Source organism: Somniosus microcephalus, chromosome 5, assembly GCF_052327205.1.
Source record: "Somniosus microcephalus isolate GS21.2 chromosome 5, FLI_Smic_1.0, whole genome shotgun sequence".
In the NCBI taxonomy this organism is placed as follows: Eukaryota; Metazoa; Chordata; class Chondrichthyes; order Squaliformes; family Somniosidae; genus Somniosus; species Somniosus microcephalus.
In genome coordinates this window covers 92,358,357-92,379,798 of record NC_140991.1, presented here as the reverse complement: position 1 = coordinate 92,379,798, position 21,442 = coordinate 92,358,357, and the positions used below count along the sequence as shown (strand labels likewise).

The window sequence follows — 21,442 nt, the reverse complement described above, 5'->3', positions numbered from 1 at the left end:
CTCCAAACTAGGGAATATTCCACTTTTTATAAAAGGAATATTTTGATCATGTAGTTAGCATTTCCTACATTATAACAATGATTATACTTCAAAAGTTCTTCATTGGTTGTAAAGCGCTTTGGGATATCCTGAGGTCATGAAAGGGGCTATATAAATGCAAGTCTTTCTTTTTATTGGAAAATACACAGTACACTCATTCTATTAAAGCATTAATAACTATGAGATATCTTCTGGTTGTCAGGTGTCTGGGAAGATTATGTGGGCCCGACAGCTATTCAGAAAAATAGATGTTCCCATGAAGTTTCTGAAAAACAATGTTGAAATTTTGAAGGTAATTTTACATTTCTTTAATTTCTTCTTATAAAACTAGTAATAGAACTTTATGTGACTGAATAAGAAAAATGGAACAATATGATCTTTCAATTTAAATTTTTATGATAATACTTATTTTTTGCATTTTTTTCATATTATTAGACCCTTGAAATGAAAAAAGTTATCAGAAACTATAACAAGATGGCAGCTGTTCTTCTGGAGTTTGAGGTGCTGTATCACAGGGGTTGGTGCCGAGCTATTGACTTGGCTCGAAATGGACTTCATTCCTCACTGCTTGTTCGACATCCCGAGACAAAGGTTAAAACAAATGTTCACTAATGATTCAATTCCAATGTTTATAAGTTATAGAGTGAAACAATCAACTATATCTAATTTTTAATAATTGCACACTTAGTGCATATGTTCTTGGAATCTCCAGTGCTAGTGTAATAATGGAGAAAGACAAACAAAAAGTTAATGTAATAACATGATCAAACAACATCATCCCATTACCATCTCCTTTTGCCTTGCGCCATCATCCCTCGTCTCTTAATCTCTCCTGCATTCCATCCTATCACAGACCTTCCCTTTTGTTCTTTCCACCCCTCCCCCCTTTCCCTGCCCCTACACTTGCTTAAAAACCTGTTCCATCTCCAACTTCTTCCAGTTCTGATGAAGGGTCATCGACCTGAAACGTTAACTCTGTTTCTCTCTCCACAGATGCTGCCTGACCTGCTGAATATTTCCAGCATTTTCTGTTTTTATTTAATGTAATAACATAACCTTTTCTTTGCATCTGTATTTCAGTAAATTAGATCTATTTTATAGCAAGCCTACCATCTGGTTTAGAACCGTTGAGAGCATATTACAGTAAATGATCTGCATTTAATTCAGTTAAACTTGCCTTCTGTGCAAAAGCTGGGCTTCTATACTAGGAAAGATGAGTTATGTTTGTTATGTCAAACTCAAATGTTAGATTAGAGAGTTACATTGTGCCACTTGAATGTCTGTGATTTAATATCACATTCAGAATTTTCCTGCATATCATATCTTTTCCCTGAATTTTCCCTTTACATGCTGGCACTTTCTCTGGTGTATTTTCCTATTTAAGTGTGAATATGCCACAAAAAAGTAGAGAACCAGTGAACCTCCTTCTATACTTGTCTTTATGTTCTCACTTAGGTGCATAGAGCCAAATATTTATAATGTACAGTTTATTCTGGCATTGCTTCTCATCTTTCTTTTTGCTTCTCAAATTTCTTGCTACCCCTTTCCCCTTCTCCTTTGATTCTATTTTTTTTGTAGTTTCTGAGTTCTAATAAATATAATTGGATACTACAACAATATGGTCACAAGTTTCTCCAGAAAATTAGTACAGTAATCACGGGGGACTTTAATCTACATATAGACTGGGCAAACCAAATTTGTAGTAATAGTGTGGAGGACAAATTCATGGAATGTATGCAAGATAGTTTTTGAGATCAGTATGTTGAGGAACCAACTAGGGAACAGGCTATTTTAGATCTAGTATTGTGCGACGAGAAAGGGTGAATTAATAACCTTGGTTGTCATCTTCCAAAATTCCATAGATTCTAGAACGATTCCCGTGGATTAGAAGGTAGCATATGTAACCCCACTATTTAAGAAAGGAGGGAAGAGAGAAAACGGGGAACTACAGACCAGTTAGCCTGACATCAGTAGTAGGGAAAATGCTAGATCTATTATTAAGGATGTGGTAACAGGGCACTTAAAAAATAATAATAGAATTGGGCAGATTCAACACGGATTTATGAAAGGGAAATCGTGTTTGACGAATCTGTTAGAGTTTTATAAGGTTGTAACTAGCAGAATAGATAAGGGGGATGTGGTGTATTTGGATTTTCAGAAGGCATTCGATAAAGTGCCACACAAGAGGTTATTAAACAAAATTGGGGCTCAGGATTGGGGGTAATATACTAGCATGGATTGAGGATTGGTTAACGGACAGAAAACAGAGAGTAGGAATAAACGGGTCATTTTCGGGTTGGCAGGCTGTTACTAGTGGGGTACTTCAAGGATCAGTGCTTGGGCCTCAGCTATTCACAATCTATATCAATGATTTGGATGAGGGGACCAAATGTAATATATCCAAGTTTGCTGATAAGACAAAGCTGGGTGGGAATGTAAGTTGTGAGGAGGATGCAAAGAAGCTTCAAGGGGATATAGACAAGCTAAGTGAGTGGGCAAGAACATGGCAAATGGAATGAATTGGAGAAATGTGAAGTTATCCACTTTGGTAGGAAAAATAGAAAATCAGAGTATTTTTTAAATGGTGAGAGATTGGGAAATGTTGATGTTCAGAGGGACCTGGGTGTCCTTGTACACAAATCACTGAAAGTTAACATGTAGGTAAAGCAAGCAATTAGGAAAGCAAATGGTATGTTGCCTTTATTACAAGAGGATTTGAGTATTCGAGTAAAGACGTCTTACTGCAATTATATAGGGCCCTGGTGAGACCACACCTGGAGTATTGTGTGCAGTTTTGGTCTCCTTACCAAAGGAAGGATATACTGGTCATAGAGGGAATGCAACGAAGGTCCACCAGACTGATTCCTGGGATGGGGGGATTGTCCTATGAGGAGTGATTGAGTAGACTAGGCCTATATTCTCTAGAGTTTAGAAGAATGAGAGGTGATCTCATTGAAACATACAACATTCTTACAGGGCTTGACAGGGTAGATGCAGGGAGGATGTTTCCCCTAGCTGGGGAGTCCAGAACCAGAGGTCACAGTCTCAGAATAAGGGGTTGGCCATTTAGGACTGAGATGATGAGAAATTTCTTCACACAGAGGGTGATGAATCTTTGGAATTCTCTACCCCAGAGGGCTGTGGAGGCTCAGTCGTTGAGTATATTCAAGACAGAAATCACTAGATTTTTGGATATTAAGGGAATCAAGGGATATGGGGATAGTGCGGGAAGGTGGAGTTGAGGTAGAAGATCAGCCATGATCTTGTTGAATGGCGGAGCAGGCTCGAGGGGCTGAATGGCCTACTCCTGCTCCTATTTCTTATGTTCTTATATTAAAACCTGAATGGCCGTATTCAGTTGTGTAATCTTTATGGGTGTAGTGGAAATCCCACAGAAATAGGCACTTGCAGAAAACCTCTTTACTACCTGTTTTATGAATAGGATCCTGAATGTTACAGGAATCTCAAAGATATGGAAGTTAAAGTCTCTTACAAAGTGAAACCTGTAGCATATTGTTAAGTTATATGATGCAAGCTTGCTAATATAATGTAATTAATTGTTCTGCAAATTGCAGCTGAATATCTAGGTTTCAATTCTTGATATGCTACTCAATCTAAAGCAGCTGACAATTACAAGTTAATACAATTTCTGAAAAAATGTCAACTAATTGACTAATTTTGGCTACTGCTGAACAAATCAGAATATATTTTCAACTAAGATAGTACCCTGCATAATTTTTTTTGTTGCAAAGGACGTGCACAGTTGTTTCTTGATGATTCACATGGAATTATTTAAACAAGTGCTTGAGAAATCCTATTCCTGTGCATCTGGCCTGTACATACATTGTCTCTAGCTGCTCATACTGCATTACAATAAGTTAAGATTGAATATCCTGAAATTTTGGTGAAATACTGAATTTAGACGTCAATTTTTCTAACACGAGTCATAAGTATTTTTCTCTTGAATTGTGCTATTTTTATTACATCTTATATATATATAAAAGGATACATCTGTCTGTCTGTCATTCCGTCTGTCTGTCTGTATTGAATTAACTCGAAAGTTATAGAGTGTACCTACACGTGCGTTACGTCGAAAGAAAGCTGACGATTCCAGAACCGTCCTAAGCATATTTACGTTTCGGCCGGACAAAAATTGCGCCTGCGGTATCCAAAAAACATTCAACATTCCGCTCATTATCCGCTCATTAGCATCGAGTGACGTCGAGGTCGACCAATCGTACGGCGGGTTCCTGGCGCGTGCGGCCGGGCCCTCCTACGGTCGAGTGACGGGACGATTGACCAATCCTATGCTTCGGTGACCTGACGGTCCATCAATCGGTGCGTGTGTGGGCGGGCCTTATCGTTCTGAACCAAGGTGAGTCGCCGCCATCTTGATTCCAAACTTTTCCTTTCTTTTTCTCGCTTTCTGCGTGTTTCTTTTCAAATCTACATTTCCAGCAAAAAAAAAGCTGCTTTTAAAAGACAAATGGTTTTTTAAAAAAGTTAATTAATTTGTAAATCTTTTGTCTAACCTCTATAATTTTCCTACCTTTCACCGTTTTTCCAGGCCTCAAAGCCTGGGCGTCTGTTGACCAGCCACGCCCGAGCTAGGTGCCTCCCGTCGCGATCTTTGTGAAGGCTGGAGGGGGCGGGCCTGAGCTGAGCATCGCCACCGCCGCCATCTTAGTAAAGGCGGGCGGGGCGGGAGTCAGCGTCCGCATCATCTTCTGCCCGGAGCGTGACTTGAGTCCGGCCGGGCCTCACGTGGTAGGTTGCGCGGCGGCGTCTCTCTGGTCTTGAAGCCGGCTCGGGCGGGGACATCGGGAGATCGCGGGGGCGGGACATCGGGAGATCCGTGGGCGGGACATCGGGAGATCGGGGGGGCGGGACATTGGGAGATCGGGAGACGGGAGATCGGGGGGCGGGACATCGGGAGGCGGCACATCGGGAGATTGCGGGGCGGCACATCGGGAGATCGCGGGGCGGGACATCGGGAGATCGCGGGGCGGGACATCGGGAGATCAGGGGGCGGGACATCGGGAGATCGGGGGGCGGGACATCGAGAGATCGGTGGGCGGGACATCGGGAGATCGGGGATCGGGGGGCGGGGCTCGGGGACTCCCCCTCTCCCCCTCCTCTCCCCCTCCCCTCCCCGTCCTCCCCTTCCTCCCCCTCCCCCTCCCCTTCCTCCCCCCCTCCCCCTCCCCTTCCACCCCCCTCCCCTTCCTCCCCCCTCCCCCTCCCCTTCCTCCCCCCTCCCCCTCCCCTTCCTCCCCCCTCCCCCTCCCCTTACCCCTCCCCTTCCTCCACCCCTCCCCCCTTCCCCCTCCCCCTCCTCCCCCCTTCCCACTCCCCCTCCCTCCCCCCTTCCTCCTCCCCTCCCTCCCCCTCCCCCTCCCCCCCTCCCCTACCCCCTCCCCTCCCCCCGCTCCCTCCCCCCCTCCCCCCTCTCCATCCCCTCCCTCCCCCTTCCCCCTCCCCCCCTTTCCCCTCCCCCCCTTTCCCCTCCCCCCTTCCCCCTCCCCCTCCCCCTCCCCCTCCCCCCCTCCCCCCTCCCTCCCCCCAGTCGCTGTTTCTCTTCCCCCCAGTCGCGCTCTCTCTTCCCCCCCAGTCGCGCGCTCTCTCTCTCTCTCTTCCAACAACAACATGCCCTCAAAAAAGCCTCGGCACCGCCGGGCACTCCAGCTAGCATATACATGTGTGTGTGCGTGCATATGTGTAGTGTGCTATTTTACATAATATTTACATGCACACAGGTATGAATTCCAGAATTATTGCCTTAACATGTAATTGATTTTGTGGTGAGCTGGTTATGTACCAGCATATTGCAAAATAAGGTGCTGCAATATACATGCGTGCGTGTTCCTAATTTCCACCACAGCGAGTTTCCAATCATTGCCACACCTGAAGGAAGAAGCAATAATTTGCTGATTACATCTCTGTGAGGCATCTTAGGACATTTTTCTATGTTAAAGATGCTATATAAATGCAAGTTGTGTTAATACATGGTACTTCTTTCCCTAAAGAATGAGGGTGAAATCAGTGGAGGAGACTAGCTGGCCCACTCTCTCATACCTCTGAACAGTTGGTTATGGGGTAACATTGCTTGATGTTTGGGAGCAAGTCCAATGCTCAGTGATGAGCAAGGAATGATGTGTGTACTTGTGTGCATGTTAGGTGCAAAAAAACCTAAAAGTGAAATAAAAATAACTAAAGAATAGGCAAACAATGGTTTGGAATATCTACATTTCCTAACTGACTAATATGACTTGGCTTAATGCTATAATGGTACTGATGATTTAAAACATATACTGCTAGTTTCAATAAGGCATAACTGCATTGTTAAATTGAAATATATGTATTAATGAATAATATATCCCACTCATTTTATTTTTGCTGAATTGTGTATATTTTGATATTTGACATTGTACTGTTATTTCAAAAATAGGAAATCTTTGTGAATTTTGATCCAGCTGTGCTTGAGTTACTTTTAGAAGCAAAGTACTTGTATAAAATGGGACTTGAAGTGCCACAAGCAGCTCTCAACCTATGTCTAAAAGTGACAGAAATTAAGCACCATTATTTAAGGTCAGTGTTTCCTTTAGGTTCAAGGTTGATGTTTCAATATTTGCTCTGAAAGGCAGAAAATAGCTGATGGTTATAGTCATACTAAGTGACCAAGTTCAGCTGATATATTTTAGGAGACATCTGGATGATTGCTTTGATAAAATAAAGTAAACTAAAGTTCAGCTACAGTTTCTGGCCATTTGGTCTATGAAGTTATATCAGGAGTACACTGGAATGACTGTAGATTTTCATCCCCAATCAGATTTGTTCTTTGGTTAGAATTTGTTCTTTTAATGTGGTTTATAGTTGACAAGTTAATCATTTTGTTTATCTGCAGCATTCAGGAACTTTTAAGTAACTCCCAAAATGTGGTGAACAACATCCCATCTATTATTCAACCATTGATGAAGCCTTTTATTGGCCAAGTGGATGAAGCTCTCATTCCTGGACTGACTATGTTATCTTGGACCTCTTTAAACATTGAAAGATGTATGAATCTAGATTTTTAACCAATTTGAAAAAGAAATGAAGGAGTTTAAATGGAATTAATACTCTTTTTTTATTCCTAGTCTCCATTTTTATTTTCCTCTTCTTTCCGTAAGAATCAATATCATAGACCATTCATTACCTTGAAAGGCACAAATAGTTGTTTCCCAGGTCTTTGGCAGTGGTATTCTAAACATTTATTAAGATGTGGGAATAAATTTTATGGAAGACAGGTGGAATTTTCCAGTAGCATTTTAGGTCTGATTTTACTGTTGGTGGGATGTCTCCTGCTGCTAGGATCTATAAATTTGGAACATAGGAACAGGAGTAGGCCATTCAGCCCCTCAAGCCTGTCCAGCCATTCAGTGAGATCACGGCTGATCTGCGATCTAACTCCATATACCCACCCGCTTTTGGCTCATATCCCTTAATACATTTGGTTAACAAAAAGCTGTCAATCTCCAATTTAAAATTAACAATTGATCTAGCATCAATTCCTAAATAACAAGAGAAAATGCTGGAAAAACTCAGCAGGCCAGGCAACATCCGTGGAGAGAAATTAGAGTCAACGTTTCGGGTCAAAACCCTTTATCAAGACTAAAGAGGCACAGGGAATGAAATATCTATTGCTGTCATACTCGCATCAATTCCTGTTTGCGGAAGAGAATCCCAAACTCATACCACCCTTTATGTTTCGAAGTGTTTCCTAATTTCACTCCTGAAAGGTCTGGCTATGTTAATTTTATAGCTAGACTATGCCCCCTAGCCCTAGAATCCCCAACCAGTGGAAATAGTTTCTCTCTATCTACCCTATCTGTTCCCTTTAGTATCCTGAAAACTTCGACCAGATCACCCCTTAACCTTCTAAATTCTAGGGAATACATCCCTAATTTGTGTAAACCCTCCTCGTAACTTAACCCTTGAAGTCCGGGTATCACTCTGGTAAACTTACGCTGCACTCACTCCAAGGCCTGTCTGTGTGGGGTTTGCACATTCTCCCCGTGTTTGCGTGGGTTTTCTCCGGGTGCTCCGGTTTCCTCCCACAGTCCAAAGATGTGCAGGTTAGGTTGATTGGCTATGATAAATTGACCCTTAGTGTTAGGGGGATTAAATACGTGGGGTTACAAGGATAGGGTGGGATATGTGTTGGTGTAGGGGTTATGGGGATCGGGTGGAATATGTGTCGGTGCAGGCTCGATGGGCCGAAATGGCCTCTATCTGCACTGTGGGGTTTCTGTGATTCTGTGATATCCTTCCTAAGGTGTGGTGCCCAGAACTGCTCACAGGTGTGGTTTAACCAGGGTTTTGTACAGCTGCAGCATAACTTCTACCCCCTTGTACGCTAGTCCTCTAGATATAAAGGCCACCATTCCATTAGTCTTTTTGATTATTTTCTGTGCCTGTTCATGACATTTTAATGATCTATGTACCTGAACCCCTAAGTCTCTTTGGACATCCACTGTTTTTAGCTTATTACCATTTAGAAAGTACCCTGTTCTATCCTTTTTGGGCCCAAAGTGGATGACCTCACATTGAAATCCATTTGTTGCAATTTTGCCCATTCACTTAATCTATCAATATCCTTTTGTAATTTTTTGCCTTCATCTACACTGCCTACAATGCCGCCTATCTTTGTGGCATCGGCAAATTTGGATATATGACTTTCTATGCCATCATCTAAGTCGTTAATAAATATTGTGAATAGTTGTGGCCCCAAAACAGATCCCTGCGGGACACCACTTGTCACACCCTGCCAATTTGAGTACCTACCCATTATCCCTACTCTCTGTCTCCTGCCGCTCAGCCAATTTCCTAACCAGGTCAATAATTTGCCCTCAATTCTGTGGGCTTCTACCTTAGATGAAAGCCTCTTATGTGAGACTTTATCAAATGCCTTCTGAAAGTCCATATAAATAACATTCTTAGACATTCCCTTGTCCACTACTTTAGTCACCTCTTCAAAAAATTCAATCAAGTTTCTCAGGCATGACCTACCTTTCACAAATCCATGCTGGCTTTCTCTGATCAACTGAAAATTTTCGAGGTGTTCAATCACCCTATCCTTAATTATAGACTCTAGCAATTTCCCGACAACAGATGTTAGGCTAACTGGTCTATAATTCCTTGGTTTCCCTCTCTCACCATTCTTAAAAAGCGGAGTGACATGCGCAATTTTCCAATTTAAAGGGACATTTCTTGAATCTAGAGAACTTTGGGAGATTATAGTTAGGGCATCTGCAATGTGCTCACCTACTTCCTTTAAAACCCTGGGATGGAAACCTGGGGATTTGTCACTCTTTAGTGCCATTATTTTCTTCATTACTGTCAATTTACTTCTGTTAATTTTATTGATTCCTTGTCTTCGATTCAATATTAGTTTCTTTGGGATTTCCAGCATGCTATATCCTCTTCTTCTACTGTTAATACTGACACAAAGTCATTATTCAACATGTCCGCCATTTCCCCATTGTCATTGACAATATCACCACTTTCAGTTTTTAAGGGGCCAACATTGCTCCTGACAACCCTCTTTTTTCTAATGTAGCTGTAAAAATTCTTCGTATTGATTTTGATATCCCTTGCAAGTTTCTTTTCATACTCCCTTTTTGTAGCTCTTACTATCTGTTTTGTGACCCTTTGCTGTTCTTTGTATCTTTCCCATTCACAAGGATCTGTGCTATTTTTTGCAATTTTGTATGCCCTTTCCTTTAGTTTTATGCTGTCCCTTACCTCTTTAGTTGTCCATGACTGGCTTTTTTGGCAAGTTGAGCTCTTGCCTCTTAGGGGTATAAACTGGTTCTGTATCACGTTAAATTCTTTTTTAAACATCTCCCACTGATCTTCTGTCATTTTATCCATTAACAGATTTGCCCAGTTTACTGTGGACAGCCTCTGCCTCATCCCATTGAAGTCAGCCTTACCTAAATCTAGAATCTTAGTAGCTGTTTCGCATTTCTCCCTTTCAAACGTTACATTGAACTCGATCATGTTATGATCGTTATTGGATAAATGTTCCCACAGAGTTAGGCTGTTAACTAACTCTGGCTCATTACTCATTACTAATTATAATATGGCTTGCCCCCTTGTTGCCTCTAGGACATAGTGTTGTAGAAAACTATCCCGGATACACTCAAGAAATTCACTATCTTTCTGACAGGTGCTAGTCTGCTTTTCCCAATCTATATGAAGGTTAAAATCCTCCATTAAAACCACTCTGCCTTTGCTACACGCTTGTCTAGTCTCTGCATTTATACAATCTAGCACTTCAGAGCTGCTAACAGGGGGCCTATACACAACTCCCACTACAGTCTTAGATCCTTTCCTATTTCTTAATTCAAACCATAAGGTCTCCACTGGCTGCTTACCTCTCTTTAAATCCTCTCTTATCATTGAAGTGATTTCATCCTTGATCACTAAGGCTACTCCTCCCCCTCTGCCATTTTCCCTATCTTTCCTGTAGACCTTATAACCTGATATATTTAGTTCTCAGTCCTGACTGTCTTGCAGCCATGTCTCAGTAATGGCTACCATGTCATGCCCTCCAATTTGAATTCATGCCTGCAGTTCATTCAATTTATTTCTTATACTCCATGGGGAGAAATTGGGTGAGTAGCACCACCTGTTAGCGCCTAAAGAGGCAGTCAGTGGCTGTAGCGCCACTGGCTGCGTCTCCCGCGATATTCAGTAGGGGCGCTAATGGTGGCGTTAGGCATTTGCGCTGCGCCGCCACTGATTACGTCATCGGTGTGCGCAGCGCCCCATTCGTGCCCCGTTCGCGATATTTGGTAGCGAACGCCGCAGTTGCGCCGCTCGCTACCCGCGCCCGGTTCACGGGGCCTTACTGTGCCGACAGCGGCGCAAGTTAAGGTGGAGGTGCGGGGCGGCCGCCTTTTCGGCGGCCGCCTGCCAGCACCTCCATCCCCGACCTCCTAACCACCCCCCCGCGGCATTGCTGGCTGTTTCCCGAGAGCCCGGCACTTCTCCTTGGTGCCGGGCTCATTTGCTGGCACTCGCGAGCGGGGATCGTGCTGTTGCAGGCACCTCCCCCTTAAGCGGCACGTTGTGCTGCGATATTCAGTTTCAGCGCCCTAAGAGGGACGTGGAGCGCCTCGAGCCTCGCCCCGTGTCCCTCGAGCAGCAATTAAACTGAATATCTGACGATCGCTAAAGCCTCGAATGCTGCGCTAAATCCTGCGCTCAGGCGACATTTGCGCCACTTTGGCACCCCAACCCAATTTCTAGGCTCATGTGTTTGTATAAAGAATGTTTATTTGGGCCAAACACCCTAGCTTGTCCTTCAGCTCTGATGTTTTACTCACATGTTTCTTATTTCTCTCTCCTGGTTTAATCGCTTTACATCTTTTGCTTTTTCCTTTACCTGTGTTGAGCCTAAAGCACAATCTCTGACTGTTACTCTACTCTCTTCCCTTTCGTTTATTTTTGAACTACTATTTGTACTGCAATTTCCCCCTGAGCCCTCTTCCCCACCCCCCACTTACTAGTTCAAAGTCCTTGTGAATGCCCTATTTATCCTTTCCGCTTGGACCCTGGTCCCAGACTGGTTCAGGTGGAGCCCATCCCAACGGTACAGTTCCTTCCTGTCCCAATACTGGTGCCAGTGCCCCATGAAATGGAACCCCTCTTTCCCACACCACTCCTTTAGCCATGTGTTTACTGCCCTAATCAGCTTATCTCTATGCCAATTTGCACGTGGCTCAGGTAATAATCCAGAGATTATAACCTTTGAGGTCCTGTTCTTTAATTTAGCTCCTAGTTCCTGGTACTCCCCAAACAGGACCTCTTACCTACTCTTCCCTATGTTGTTGGTCCCAACGTGGACCACAATGACTGGATCCTCCCCCTCCCGCTCCAATATCCTTTCAAGCCGGTTCGAGATATCTCTTACTTTGGCACCAGGTAGGCAACATACCATGTGGGATTCTCAATCTTGCTTACAAAGGATGCTATCTGTCCCCTTAATTATAGAATCTCCTACAACTACCACATTACGTTTCCTCTTCTCCTCCTCCTCCCCCCTTAGGACAGCCACCTGCTCCAAAGTGCCATGGTCTGTATTCTGGCTGTCCTTCCAACAGTCTTTATCCTTATCCTCACAGGTAGCAAGCACATTGTACCTGTTGGATAGGATCAGTTTCTGTGGATCCTCGTTCCCTTTCTTACCTGGGTTCTTCTTACTCTGCACACTATCAATCACATCAACCCCATTCTGATCCTGCACCCCTCTACGAGGAGTGACTGAAGTCATCTAACAATCTTACCCATTTCTCACTGGAAACCACCCCTTGATTTTCTGATCGGGCTTTATGCCTGCAGAACTTGCTCTTACAGATTTTGTGTGAGAGTTTTAATTGGCAGTCAGTCTGCGTGCAAATGAGGGGCTATTAGAACCCCGAATATTTCCCAATTTTCAGGCAAAAATATCATCAGAAAGTGGGAAAAGCTATCGGTAATTTGTAGATTCAACAGTTCTAGCATTTGCTGTGAAATATTATAATATTTTATTAAGTTATTTGCTTAATTTTCTTTTCAATTTTAGTCATAGACAGTGTGTACAGCTCACTGACTGAGCTGGAACAGGTGGTGAAGCAAGTGTCTGACACATTGGAGTGTAGGATTGAGAGAGTTCTGCACGAAATATCTCTCACTGCCCTGGTTGACCTCACTGAAGATGACCTCGTAGAAGTGCCAGCTTTTCTCGAGATGACTGAGAATATTGTTGCCTCAGCTGGACAAGCTTTGTCTATGTATGTTTCAGTTCAGATAATATTGGGCAAAACTGTTAGATGGCATATATGTATGGGATGACTAAAATTGGCAATTCTAGACAATTACTTTGATTTTCTCCCCTTTTTTTACATTTCTACAATCAAATGTTAAAATATGTTAATAACATAATTTATTGAGTTTTTAAAAATAAAGAAGACATCCTTTTGTAATTTTTATTTCCCTCCTCTTTTAAAGATGTTGGGGTGGGGAATTTTAACCTAAAAAAAGGGGTGGGTTAGGATTGGGGTGGGGGGGGGTAGTTAAAGTGTTAAAAATCAGAATCCCGACCTGAACCCGCCTCCAACCCGCCACTTCCAGTTTTAACGGAGGCGGAACAGGAGCTGGAACAGGGACAGGCAGTCAACCCGCTGCAGGTGGCGGGTCATCAATTTAAATATTATAATGAGGCTGGAAGCCTCTTCTTTAACCTCCATTTTGTGTTTAACTGTAGCTGGTTGGGTTTTACACGCCTCGTAAAACCCGGCAGTTACAGCAAGGCGAGGACTGCTGCATCCAGAAGGTAAGTGCCATTACACCTACCTCCTGGATCCTGGGCCCTTGTCTAGCCCATCAGCCACGATCGGAGGCCCCCTCATGAGACCTCCGATCACCTTCCTGGACCGCCCCTCCACCACCAATGATCCTCAGGCTGGCCCCGATGTTCTCTTCCCCCCCCTCCCCCCACCCGATCCTCTGGAGGCCAGCCACAATCTCCCCTCTTCCTCCCCCCCCCCACCCCCACACCCGATCCTCTGGAGGCCAGCCACGACCTTCCCGTCCCCAGCCCCCGATCCTCTGGAGGCCAGCTACAACCTCCCCTCTTCCCCCCACTGCCCCCCCCCCCACCCGATCCTCTGGAGGCCAGCCACGATCTTCCCATCCCTGACCCCCGATCCTCTAGAGGCCAGCCACAATCTCCCCTCTTCCTCCCCCCCACCCACCCCACCCGATCCTCTCTTCACCACCCCCCCCGCCACCCCCATCAATCTTCCGGAGGCCGAACCCGGCCTTCACCCGATCCCTCCCTCCCTCCCTCCTCGGTGCAGCCTAGTGCCGCAGGCCTACCTGCCCGGAGCCAGCCAGCATCTCAATCTGGCTGGATGCGGGTGGGAAACAGAGGCCTCGCATGCAAATCAGGCCCTGCCATTAAAGTCGGCAGGACCTGCGGGAAACTTGTTCTCCTGGGTCTCCGCCCCGCCTCTGAGTCCCCTCATCCCCAGCCCGCCTTCCCCATTAAAATCCTTAATAACTTGCTCAAGTTGCCATTCTTCCTCATAAGCTTAGACAATGATGTCAGTAGCTTATTTGATAATGTGGGCTGGGGCACGTTGAACAGCATTGCTGAGCTCTATCCTCACCAACATCCATACGCTTTTCAACAGGGATAGTAATCCAAATCAGGAACTGTGACAGATTCACCTTTTCCTATTCCAAGGCTGCTGAGACCAATTGTAGCACTCCTACTGTCACTGGGCTGTGATCAGCTAACTCAGCACAGACAGGAAATTGAACCTTGGACCTTCTGAACTATATGGTTCTGTTAAACAATGTCTTTGGCAAGTGAACCACTGGGGGAGGAAGAACTATTATTTTTATTCACGAATGTAAAGCTGTACATTTAAAATAGCTGTTGAATGTGTACATTAGTTTGTAAACTAATGAATTAATACTAAAAATAGTTTAATTGGTATTTGGGAGTAACATTTACTATGGTTTAGGAAATGCATGTTTTCTTCTTTGGATGACAACATGTACTGACTCTCTCCATGCAGACAGAGTCAACAAGTGGAGCGTTCTATGTATCAGTTAATGGATTCATTGACACAAAAACTGAAGCCAGCAGAACAAGCCAATCTTCAGGTAATTCCTGTTGAATGATTCCAACATTGCTGCTGTGTACTTTTCAGATAACGTTAACTTTTTAAACGTTCATTCTTTTTCAAACCATAATTTAAACAGCTGTAAATTCCGAGCAGTTAATCCTGAAAAAAAAAATCCTAATTTTATTATATATAATAAAAACAGAAAATGCTGGAGATACTTAGCAGGTCAGGCAGCAACTGTGAAAAGAGAAACAGAGTTAATGTTTCAGGTCGATGACCTTTTGTCAGAACTGGAAAAAAGCAGGAAAAGGAACAGATTTTTAAGCATGTGTCGGAGCTGGAAAAGTGGGGAGGGGATGAAAGAACAAAAGGGAAGGTCTGTGATAGGATAGAAGGCAGGAGAGGTTAAGAGACATTAACAGATATTTAAGGCAAAAGGAGATGGTAATGGGACAGGTTAAGAAACAAAAGATGGCTCTAGATGAAGTGTGAATTGCACTGGCAGAACGAAACATAGAAACATAGAAGATAGGAGCAGGAGTAGGCCATTCGGCCCCTCAAGCCTGTTCAGCCATTTAATGAGATCATGGCTGATCATCCAAATTCGGTACCTTGTCCCTGCTTTCTCCCCATATCCCTTGATCCCTTTATCCTTAAGAAATATATCTAACTCCTTGAATATATTTAATGAATTGGCCTCAACTGCCTTCTGTGGTAGAGAATTCCACAGGTTCACCACTCTCTGGGTGAAGAAATTCCTCCTAATCTCAGTCCTAAATGGCTTACCCCTTATCCTTAGACTGTGACCTCTGGTTCTGGACTCCCCGCCATTGGGAACATCCTTCCTGCATCTAGTCTGTCTAGTCCTGTTAGAATTTTATATGTTTCAATGAGATCCCCTCTCATTCTTCTAAACTCTAGCGAATATAAGCCTAATCGACCCAATCTCTCTTCATACGTCATTCCTGCTATTATGTCTGTAAATGATTGAGACACGGACAGCAGGAGTTGAACAAAACAAGTCTTTACTGATGGAAGTCAATAGTGAAACTGAAAACAACAGAGGCTCACTAGCGCCTTTTATACAGGGGTGGTCACTGCCGGTACTGCAGTCTGAGACCAGTTATTCTCTTAAAGGTACATACACAACAATTCCTCCCCTTTTAGATAAACAGTACATAACATTCATTTAACAACTAAATGATAACTAATTACAATCACAATTACGGTTGCTAGATACATTGGTTAAGTTTAAGCAATTATAAGTTCAGTCTTTGAGGAGGCTTCCTGATTCTGTCTGGATAATGCCTCTTTGGGGTATCAGGTTCTTCTGGCAATGTTGAGTCGGGATCAATGTCGTTGTTTGGTTCATCTGCTTCCAATATTACCGGTTCTGCGGTAGCTGCAATTGGTACGTCGATTTCATTACCAGGTGTATCAGATCGTGGTGTGGAGTTGACGTTTTCCAGTGACTCTAGAATCTGGTCAGCATGGCATCTTACAATGCTCTCTCCAACGTCCACGGTATACATGAGAGGTCCTTGCCGTGTACAAATCGTTCCTGGCTGCCATTTCTCAGTGCGGTAGTCCCGGGCCAAAACTGGTTGACCTATCTTAAAACTCCTGGTCGGCCTTTCATTCATATTCTGAAACTGCCTGTTCTCCACATCTCTTCGGACGTTTGGCTTAACCAAATCCAAGCGGCATCGTAGTCTTCGATTGAAGAACATCATGGCTGGAGTTTGGTTGGTAACCGCATGTGTCGCATCTTCATTACACATTGCCTTGATAGCCTTCATGAATGTTTGGACAAACCTCTCGGCCAATCCATTAGTGGCTGGATGATATGGGGCAGATGTGTAATGCTTAACACCATTGTTCTTTAAGAACCTCCGGAACTCTTCAGACACAAACTGTGGTCCATTGTCAGAGCAAATCTGTTCAGGCAGCCCATTCCTGGCGAATATGGTTCGTAAAACTGTGATAGTTTTTTCCGTGGTGGTTGAGGACATTTTTATTACCTCTGGCCACTTTGAATGTGCATCCACCGCAATTAAAAACATCGAGTTCATGAAGGGACCAGCAAAATCAATGTGCACCCTTTGCCATGGAGATGAGGGCCACTCTCATGGATGCAGAGGAGCTTGTGGTGGGGCGTTTTGGAACTTCTGGCATCCTGCACAGCTCTTGGTCATCTCTTCGATTTCTCTATCGATTCCCGGCCACCACACAAATGCTCTGGCTAAGTTCTTCATTTTTACCCCACCCAGATGACCCTCATGAAGCTCATTGAGCACTCTGTCCGTCAACTTAGGTGGAATTACTACTCTGGATCCACACATCAAGGTTCCTCTGCACACTGACAGCTGCTCTCTTCTCGGCGAGAATGCTGGCAGCAGTGGTTCGCCATGTGCTGGCCATCGCTTCACCGTTAAATCATAGACCCACGATAGTGTCGGGTCATTCCGTGTTTCCTTTTCTATGTTTGCATTCGTCACAGGGAGACATTCGACTATGGTCGAGTGGAATAACTCCATTGGATCCACTGCAAGGTCTTCTTCTTCCACCGTCGGCAACGGTAGGCATGACAATCCATCAGCATTCCCATGCTGTTTAGTTCCTTTGTACTCAATGTCATATTGGTGTGCCCCTAGGAAAAGGGACCACCTCTGCAGCCGTTGTGCTGTCATTATCGGTACGCCCTTCTGAGGGTTGAAAATGGAGACAAGAGGTTGATGATCGGTTAGTAGAGTAAATTTTTGACCGTGCAGGTAGTGATTGAACTTCTTCACCCCCCACACTAGGCTGAGGGCCTCTCTGTCAATCTGGGCGTAGTTACGCTCGGCAGAAGTTAACGAGCGTGACTCAAAAGCTATCGGCCTCTCTAAACCATCAAGGAATTTATGTGACAGTACCGCCCCAATGCCGTAGGGAGACGCATCACACGCCAGTCTGATCGGCAGTGCTGGGTTGTAGTGAGCCAATACTTCCCTTGAAGTGATTAAGTCCTTACTCTTCTGAAAGGCCCGCTTACAATCATTGCTCCATTCCCATGCTACTCCCATTCGTAGCAGGGCGTTCAGTGGGTGCAGAATTGTCGACAAATTTGGCAAAAACTTATGGTAGTAATTCACCAATCCGAGGAATGACCTCAGTTGCGACACATTTTCAGGCGCTGGGGCCTTAACAACCACTTCAATTTTGTCAGGGGACTTATGTAACCCCTCTTCATCAATCACATGGCCACAATACGATATCTGTTTCTTAAAAAACTCGCACTTGGGGCGGTTGGCTCGTAGCCCATGTTCCCGTAGTCTAGTGAGCACCTGTTCTAGGTTGTTAAGGTGTTCACTGTCATCTTCACCTGTCACAAGGATGTCGTCCAAGTAACACTGAGTCCCCGGAATCCCTTGCAGGACTTGTTCCATCGCTCTTTGCCATATCGCCGGAGCCGATGCTACTCCGAATACCAATCGATAATACTGGTAAAGACCTTTGTGAGTGTTTATCGTGAGATACTTCCTAGAGGACTCTTCAACCTCCATCTGCAAATATGCTTGTGCTAGGTCAATTTTTGTAAAACGCTTCCCTCCAGACAGTGAGGCGAAGATGTCTTCTATCCTTGGAAGAGGATATTGTACTGTGTGAAGGACTGGGTTCACCGTCACCTTGAAATCCCCACAGATGCGAATCTTCCTTGGCTCCCCGGACTTATTGCTTAACGTTTTCTTCATGACAGGAACGATGGGTGTTGCCCACTCGCTCCAGTCGACCTTAGACAACACGCCCGCCTTCTCCAGATTCTCCAGCTCTGCCTCGACGGCTGGGCGAATTGCATATGGTACCGGTCTTGCTTTGAAAAACTTGGGAACTGCATTCTCTTCTATTTTTATCGAGGCGGCTACGCCTTTAAGCGTGCCCAGTTCTTGTTGAAATACCTCTTTGGCGTTAGCTAAGATTGTTGACAATCGTCCAGGAGTGACATCTTCATCTTTTTTACCGTCCACCGTCATTGCATGAATGGAGTGCCAATCTAAGTTTATCTTCCTGATCCATTCACGTCCCAATAACGGTGGTCCACCATTTGGCAGTATGTAGAGATACAATTTCCGTATTTTCTTGCCGTTGTATTCGACAGGCACCCTTATTTTTCCTCTGGGGTATACTTTTTGCTCCATATACGTCGTCAAGACGATGGATGTCTCTCTCAAGGGTATGTGTGAGAATAGCCGCTCGTAGTCTCGTCGATTCATGACGGTTAGCGCTGATCCTGTATCCAATTCCATTTTAACTTGGGACCCTGCTATCGTGAGGGTGACCCAAATGGTTCGGTGATCCTCTTTTGCGATTACATTGTGAAGTTTGAGACAGCTTAGTCTCCTGTTCCCGGATTCACTATCGCTCATCTGGCCTTCGGAACTACTGTGCGTCATCTTTTGTACTTTCTTGTACGGTTCCTTAGTAACCTTTTTGTTGTCGCTGGTCTCCTTCCCAGACTTGCAAACTCGTGCAATGTGTCCCATCTTTCCGCATTGCCTGCATATTTTGTCTTTGGACCAGCAGTCCTTCTGGTCATGGTTAGTTCTGCCGCAGCGATAACATTTTGCAAATCCCCATGTCATTTCGTGGGTGCCGTATTCCTGTGGCTTTTGTTGAATTTCTGCAGCTCCCCTGGCTGCTGCTTCATACGATACTGCCACGCTGAAAGCCTTATCTAGCGTCAGCTCTTTCTCTGAGAGTAACTTCTTCTGTGTTCCTTCACTCAGGAGTCCACAGACAAATTTGTCCCGTAGGGTATCTGCCAGTCCTGCTCCGAACTGGCAGTACTTTGATAGCTTGCGTAGTTCCGTAAGGTACTCAGCATTGCTCTCATCTTTATGCTGATTTCTCCTGTGGAATTTAAATCTTTCTGCTATCAACAGTGGTGCAGGGTTTAGGTGTTCCTGTAGGACAGCAACAATTTCGTTAAAACTCTTCGCCTTCGGTTTGGCTGGAGTAATTAGGTCCTGCAATAAGCCGTACGTTCTAGTGCCCATTAAGTTTAGCAATACCGATGCCTTTTTCTCATCAGCTATTTCGTTTGCCTCGAAATATACCTCGACTCTTTCCACATACGTGGTCCAGTCCTCTATTGTACTATCAAAAGCAGTGATACAGCCAGTCTTCGGCATCTTGCAAATCTAAAATGGCACCTCCAGCGCTTTGCCTTCTTCCCCGATTTAACAAAATGGCACCTCCCGCGCTTTGCCTTCTTTCCCGCTGATTAAGATGGCGCCTCCCGCGCTTTGCCTTCTTCCCCGCTATTGCTAGCGCTGCTTTCCGCGGTTCCTGTTGCAACCTGCAGCTCCTCGCGGTTTCTTGCGCATTTAATATTTCTTTTTTTATTATTTTCCCGTCGTGGAACAACCCTGTGGGACTCTTGCCTCCCTCTTCTCGGGTCTATACGCAGCCCGGCTTCGTAGCACCGGCCGCGCCCTGTGTGCTCCACCCTCTCTCTCTCTTCCCGACAACGCTGCTCGGCCCCGTTGCAAGCCACCCGCTCGAGTTCGCGACCGCCGCAGCCCAGGAAGGATCAGTGTACTACCTGCCACCAGCCCGATTAGCTGAAGCATCGTCGACAGGAACCAGGCCCCGCTTTCGACAGCTTCCCCAGCAATCTTCAACTCCGCTAACACGGGCGGATGCCCACGGTCGACGCCCGTTTCTACTGCTTCTTACTTTTTTTTTTCTTTCTGTCCTCGACCTCTGCTCACTTCGCTGTAGGAATGGATCCCAGGAGGTGGTGCAGACTGTAGGTAAGTTCGTATCTGCTCGTCGCCAGTATTATGTCCGTGAATGATTGAGACACGGACAGCAGGAGTTGAACAAAACAAGTCTTTAATGATGGAAGTCAATAGTGAAACTGAAAACAACAGAGGCTCACTAGCGCCTTTTATACAGGGGTGGTCACTGCCGGTACTGCAGTCTGAGACCAGTTATTCTCTTAAAGGTCCATACACAACACCTGCCATCCCAGGTATCAGCCTGGTGAATCTTCGCTGCACTCCCTCCATGGCAAGAACATCCTTCCTCAGATAAGGCGACCAAAACTGCACACAATACTCAAGGTGTGGTCTCACCAAAACCCTGTCCAACTGCAGCAAGACATCTTTGCTCCTGTACTCGAATCCTCTCGCTATGAAGGCCAACATACCATTTGCCTTCTTAACCGCCTGCTGCACCTGCATGCTTACCTTCAGCGACTGGTGCACAAGGACACCCAGGTCTCGTTGCACTTCCCCTTTTCCCAATCTATTGCCGTTCAGATAATAATCTGTCTTCCTGATTTTGCCACCAAAGTGGATAACCTCGCATTTATCCACATTATACTGCATCTGCCATACATCTGCCCAATCACCCAACCCGTCCAAATCATTTCTCTGTATCCTCTTCACAGCACACATGCCCACCCAGCTTTGTGTCATCTGCAAACTTGCAGATATTACATCTAGTTCCCTCGTCTAGATGATTAATATATATTGTGAATAGCTGGGGTCCTCGCACCGATCCCTGCGGTACCCCACTAGTCACTGCCTGCCACTCAGAAAAAGACCCGTTTATTCCAACTCTTTGCTTCCTGTCTGCCAACCAGTTTTCTATCCAAGTCAGTACCTTACCCCCAATCCCATGTGCTTTAACTTTGCACGCCAACCTCTTATGCGGGACCTTATTGAAAGCCTTCTGAAAGACAGCTGCCATGT

The 21,442-nt window shown here is 44.9% G+C and overlaps 1 protein-coding gene across 1 annotated transcript in view; it reads left to right on the top strand.

Moving 5' to 3' along the window:
• dnah5l (dynein, axonemal, heavy chain 5 like) overlaps positions 1–21,442 on the top strand; it is a 450,024-nt gene that overhangs the window by 104,122 nt on the left and 324,460 nt on the right. Inside the window, exons 17-22 of the mRNA XM_085987988.1 lie at positions 242–331; positions 475–630; positions 6,488–6,627; positions 6,944–7,095; positions 12,650–12,857; positions 14,652–14,739. Coding sequence (XP_085844114.1) covers positions 242–331; positions 475–630; positions 6,488–6,627; positions 6,944–7,095; positions 12,650–12,857; positions 14,652–14,739 — 834 coding nt within the window. The remainder of the gene's footprint in view (positions 1–241; positions 332–474; positions 631–6,487; positions 6,628–6,943; positions 7,096–12,649; positions 12,858–14,651; positions 14,740–21,442) is intronic.